General features: G+C 45.0%; 1 protein-coding gene across 1 annotated transcript; it reads right to left on the minus strand.

The window, feature by feature from the left end:
* Nucleotides 1-965: 965 nt before the first annotated feature.
* Nucleotides 966-2,765, minus strand: LOC105994777 (golgin subfamily A member 2-like; the record flags this gene model as incomplete). The annotated part of the gene is made up of 4 exons (XM_013028418.1): nucleotides 966-1,619; nucleotides 2,062-2,170; nucleotides 2,326-2,574; nucleotides 2,686-2,765. Coding segments are annotated over 4 exons (1,092 nt in total), but the record flags the coding sequence as incomplete, so codon positions are not given.
* Nucleotides 2,766-5,494: the final 2,729 nt, after the last annotated feature.

Here is a 5,494-nt window from a genome sequence, read left to right on the forward strand (position 1 = left end):
TGTGGTCTAAAGGTCCTTAGTCAGAGTGTCAGAGTTGGGGAAAGATCCCCAGCACCTCTGGAGAGGCAGTGTGCTCACTGCATGACCCCAGCTCTTCCTCTTGAGCAGGAGTGCATCAAGTCTTTCTCAGTTTTGCCAAGATGACAAAGGGTCTGTAGGTGTTACACCAGGGGTCAGACCTTCCAAGGGTACTGCAAAAAGGGAAAGTGGGAAGGAATAATAAGAACATGGGGCAGGGGCAGGGGCAGGGTTAGGGGTGGAGAGAGCTGGGGTGACAGAATCTAGGGAATGGCAGAGCCTTTGCCCCATTTCTGTAGGCTTGAGCAAGGATGCATTTAGATGACAAAGATGTCTAGCAGGTTATTCTTAGCAGGTCAGTAGTGAAAAGGGACAAACTGGCTGCCCAGGCCTGCTAGTCTTTCCTCTTCCTTCCGCATTTGCTCAAAGTCTGGCAGCAGTGGCACTATGCGCTGCACACTGGGGTTCTCCAGGAGTGAAGCCCCCCATGTCCCTCCTCCTGCAAGCTCTTCATCCTTATTGAGTCTATGTCTTCAAATTCATCAGCACAGGCTGACTCAAATTCTTGTGGGCCTCTTGGGCCTGAGGGCTTCCGAGGTAGGCTCTGAGAGGCTGTATGGGACTTACCCTGCTCAAGCTGCAAAAGTAAGTCCTGCAGCTCCAGCGCCATTGTTTGTATGTCCTGGTCCAGCTGGATGATGTATTGCTCGTTCTCCCTCTGTTGCTTCTCCAGCACCACCGTCTGATTTCCATAGAAACCAGCGTCATAGAGATTATGTCCACCTCTCCCCTGAGCTGCATAAAGGGGAGTTCAAGGTCTTCTACTCTCTCTTTCACAAAGGTTTTGAACTGAAGGTCTTCCTTGAAGAGCTTTGTCAGCTTTTCAATGGGCTTCATAATGCCTTATATTTCATAAGAAATAAAGTCGCTGTTCCCTGCCCCCATCCTCACCCCCCCCAATGTGGAGCCAAGGCCTCTTGCTCAGGCCTGGTGTGGTTCAGGGCTGCCAGTTGAGCCATGTATTGGCAGAGCAATTTCTGCTGCCTTAGTTGGTGCCCCAGCCGGGTCCTCTCTGCATCAGAAGAGGTTTGAGCCTCAGAGAAAAATGTAATGATGTCTTCTCTGCTGTCTGTGCTCTCAGGGATGGTGAGGGTGAGTCTGGCAGCCTCATCATCCTTTGTCTCTTCTGTTTCACTTCCTGCAGGGAGAGCCAGGAGACTCACCTGAGCCTGCAGCTGCTGGTTCTGCTGCATGGTAGCTGTGAGCTGCTCCTGGGTCTGCTGCAAATTCTTGTTGACTGACTGGATTTCCCTCCTGCCCTGCAGTACCTCCTGCTGCAGCTGCTCCAGCTGCTTGGCCAGTTGTTTCTTTGTGTGCTGCTCTGCCTGCAAGGTGCTGGTCAGCTGGGTGTTGTGACTGCTGAGCTTTCCCAAGCCATCTTGCAGTTGGGCCAGCTGGTTCCTGAAGTGCTGGTTCTCTCTCAGAGCATCTCTTATGGTGCTTTGATTGTGGATCAGGGTCTCTAATATTTGATGTATGTGAGCTTCTGCCTGTTCATTGCACATCTTGGAGGCCAGCTCTAGGGCCAGCAGCTGCTCTTCCTGCTGGAGATTTTGTTGACTTAAGGTCTTCTTGACTTCCAGCTGTGCTTGAAGCTATCTAGCCATGTTCTCCAGCTCCTCTTTCAGTGACCTCACTTATGTTTCCAGGTGTGCTTTTTCTTTAATGGCCTGTTGCAAATCCTGAGGACTGGCTTGGTGTGCCCACAGGCCAGATCACTGTTATGGGAGTATGGGTGATGTTGCTAGCTCCTTTTGGAACTCCTCCATTTTGTGTTCTCTGGTTGCTTTTTCATGCTGTAAAATTTGAACATGTTCTTTCAAGGTGGAGTTGTACTTCTGTATTTCTTCCATGGTCTTGTTGGTTTTCCCCAGGTCCTCTTGAAGGCTGTCTCTCCATCACTTTACCTCCCTAGAGAGTTCCTTCTCCTCCTCTTGCTGGGTAGATGTGGCAGAAAGGACAGCCTCTAGCTCTGCCACTCACACTTGGGAAGACTGCAGGCTGGTGGCAAGACCCCGCATCTCCCCTGAAGTCTGAGCTGCTTCCTGCTGAATGTGGGCCAGGTCTGTGTTCAAATTGTTCTTTTGTGATTCTAGAATTTCAGTGGTTTGCTTATGGAGCTGCAGGTGTTTGCTTAGCTCCTTGTTTTCTTCCAATATCTTTTGCTGGTTCGCCTTCTCTTTCTGTAATTGATTCAGACTATCTTTGCTTTGTTTGTGCAATATTTTTACCTTCTTGGCAAGTTACAAGTTAGTTTTACAGCAGGTGTCCAGGGCTTCTGCCAACCCTTCATATAGGTCCTCGAGATCTTCCATCATTTCAGAACATGGGAGATTCTCCCTGTCTTGATCGAATGTGGTATCAGACACAAAGCTAGTGAGCTTTTCAAGAAGATGTTTCAGGCTCTCGAGTCCAGCCATAGTGTTCAGTCTGAGGTCAGTATCATGGCCTTGAACTGATGCTGTGTTGATTGTAACAGGATGAGGGGAAGGGACACTGGGAGAGAATGGAGATTCATCTGCCCGTGCAGGAGCATTGTGGTCTTGGAGGGCCTCTTCAGGTGGCTTACCCACAGGGTTGGTCTCAGATGCACTCTGGCTTTGAGGCTATATCTTCTTGGCTCCTGCAGGACCTGCCAGGCTGCTTCTCTCATGATATTGCATGAGATTTTTCCTGGCAGCAGCCAATTATTGTTGTCTCTGGTTTTCAGACATGGCAGGGGTGGGACAGGAAGGTGTGGGGGGCACTTAACAAGGATTCTAGCAAATACAATTTCTGATCAGTCACCAAGCACTACCACCTCCACAACTCCTAGCTGTGGTGTGAGCCAGAGGGAGAATTCCAGGGCAGTGCTAGGCAGCACAGAATGTGGGTTTGGCCAAGGTCTCTCATCCCATTGGTCAGTGAGAACAAGGCCAGACAGAGGCGTGGTCTCCTTTCTTTTCCTGGAGCCAGGAGGACCTGCTGGAGTCCCAGTGTGGGCTGTGGGCAAGACTTGCCCCAACCTTGCCCATCTGTGAGGGATGGAGACATATTTTGGTGCTATTGCAGCAGATTTGCATGCAATGTGTCATTCTTCATCACAGCAGTATAATTACCTGGTGGGCCTAAGAGACTGCTCTCTATGGTGCCTTTGACCTTTCTGTTCTACTGATCCCCTCCTATTGTCCTAGATGTCCCTCTGCTCAGGGTTGAGGAGTTGTGGGGACATGGGCAGTAGGGGATAGTTTACCATTTACAGATCTTTTTCTGATGCCTCACAGCTCTGCCTTGTATTTTCACTTATTAGAAATCACGGAGAGTGCATCTTCTCATCTAACTCCATGCAGTCCTTTTCTCACAATTTCCTATCTCCATTTCCTCCAAGGTCCCTCATCCTGGTGGCTCATTTGACAGTCTTCCAGACTCTGGGCTCCTAGTTTGAAGCTGAGAAGAGTTGCCCCAAGTTTGCCAGCACAGGGGCATGTCTCAGGCACCAATGCAGGTTTACATTCAATGTGTAATTCTCCCTCACAGAAATATAGTTACCTGGGCAGTCCTAAGATTCTGCTCTCTTATCCCTCCAGTGACACTTCTCTCCTCACGGTTTGGTGGTAGCGCCACACCCATATGCCCATCGTATTATCACTTACCTTGGAGCCACGTTTTTTAGTCTGTCTTCAAAGAGACAGAATTAAATGTCACCAAGATACAATTAAATGTCTGTGGATTCTCTTATGAAAAATTTGTAGAATGTTATTCTGACCGGAGTGAAGGGGAAGGGGAAAGAAAGGGTTGAGTGAGAGCATCTCAGACTTAGGAGGCAAAAGCAAGCACCACAAAGCCCTCTAAAGGCCCTCATACAAACTCTGGCTAATAGAAAAGTGGGAATAGGCCTGCCTTTGTGTTCCTGTTATCCTCAGTCACTGGCTGAGCAGTGTACAATGCCTCAGTACAAACTCAGTGATGCACTTGTAGGAGTACAAGAGATCTTTGGCAGTTAAGAGCAGCTCCACCTCATAGCCAGCAAAGATATGAGGATTTCAGCTCTATAATACTTTATTCCTTTTATCCTTACCTATTGCATGCCATATCATATATCACTTTCTAATAGTCTGTACAATTTATTAACTTCCTTCATTATTTCTGTTTCCCTCCACATGAATTTTCATTCATTGTGTTCAATATTGACAGATTTTTGCACCTTATATATAAATTGTACCTGGAACATTATGAAATGCTTTTTTAAAGTGAATAAGTGAATGAACATTTTTAATTCTTCCACTTTTCTCCATGAATTAGATTTTGTATCTAATTTAGTATGCAAGGTATAGTTAATATACAATTGAAAACATGGAATATTGGTAGATTGAGCAGCCTAAGAATGACAGAGAATAAAACTGACAAAACAGGGTAACAGTGCTATTGAACTGTTGCCTTTGTGCCTAGAATAGCAATCTATCTGTAAAGCCTGGTCACACTGATTAGTTGTTTGTTCCCAGGGACACCTAGCCACATACTTTTGGCTCAAAAATTATGAAGGATATAGCTAAACACTTATCACCCTGTAACTATCCTGTAGCCATCCACTTAGTAAAAGAAAGCTGATAAACCCTGACTTTAAATTTTATAGTTTACAGAACACATCCAGAACTGGTTATTTTAGCAGTGGCACTCACCTGAGGTCCCAGGGATTTAGCTTCACCTTAAAGATATATGGAGATTTCCTCCAACTCTGTAACTTTGAAGGCACAGAACCCAGACTAAAAGGATTTCCAAATTGAAATCAGTATGGGGGAGGTTAAGTCTAAAATAATACTTGGCCATATTAAAGTATTTGAAAAATGGAGAAAAATGGAGAACAGGAAAAATATTCTCTCAAATACCACTTTCCAGAACTACTGTCTACAGATATTTTAGTATACACCTCTCAATTTATCTCTGTAGTCTTTTAGTACATAAATAAAACGTTACAAGCAAAACTGATATTTTTAAAATACTACCTCCTCAGATTCACCTCAGAGCCAGTAACTGTTTAAAATGTGACACATCCTTCAAATCAACATTGTATATTTTTATGTGTTTGTTTGTGTGCCAATGCCTCAAAGCATGTTGAAATTTAATTACCATCATGATAATATGGGATTGTATTATGATAGTGGGGTTTTAATACCATTAATGGATTAACACTGTAGTGTTAATAGCTAATTATTATAAAATGATTCTCTTGCTTTCTTTCCCATCATCCTCTCTTTTCCTCAGTCTTACTTACTTCCTTTTTGTATTCTTTTTCTATTCTTCCTTTTCTTAATCTCCCCTTTTTGTAGTCTTTCTCCCAACTCTCTCATTCTTTCTCTCTGTTATAAAACACACACACAAACACACACACACATTCACATACATTTTTCGCTTTCTCTCTCATCATACAATACTTCCT

This window comes from Dipodomys ordii, unplaced genomic scaffold (genome assembly GCF_000151885.1).
Source record: "Dipodomys ordii isolate 6190 unplaced genomic scaffold, Dord_2.0 Scaffold109, whole genome shotgun sequence".
NCBI lineage: Eukaryota > Metazoa > Chordata > Mammalia > Rodentia > Heteromyidae > Dipodomys > Dipodomys ordii.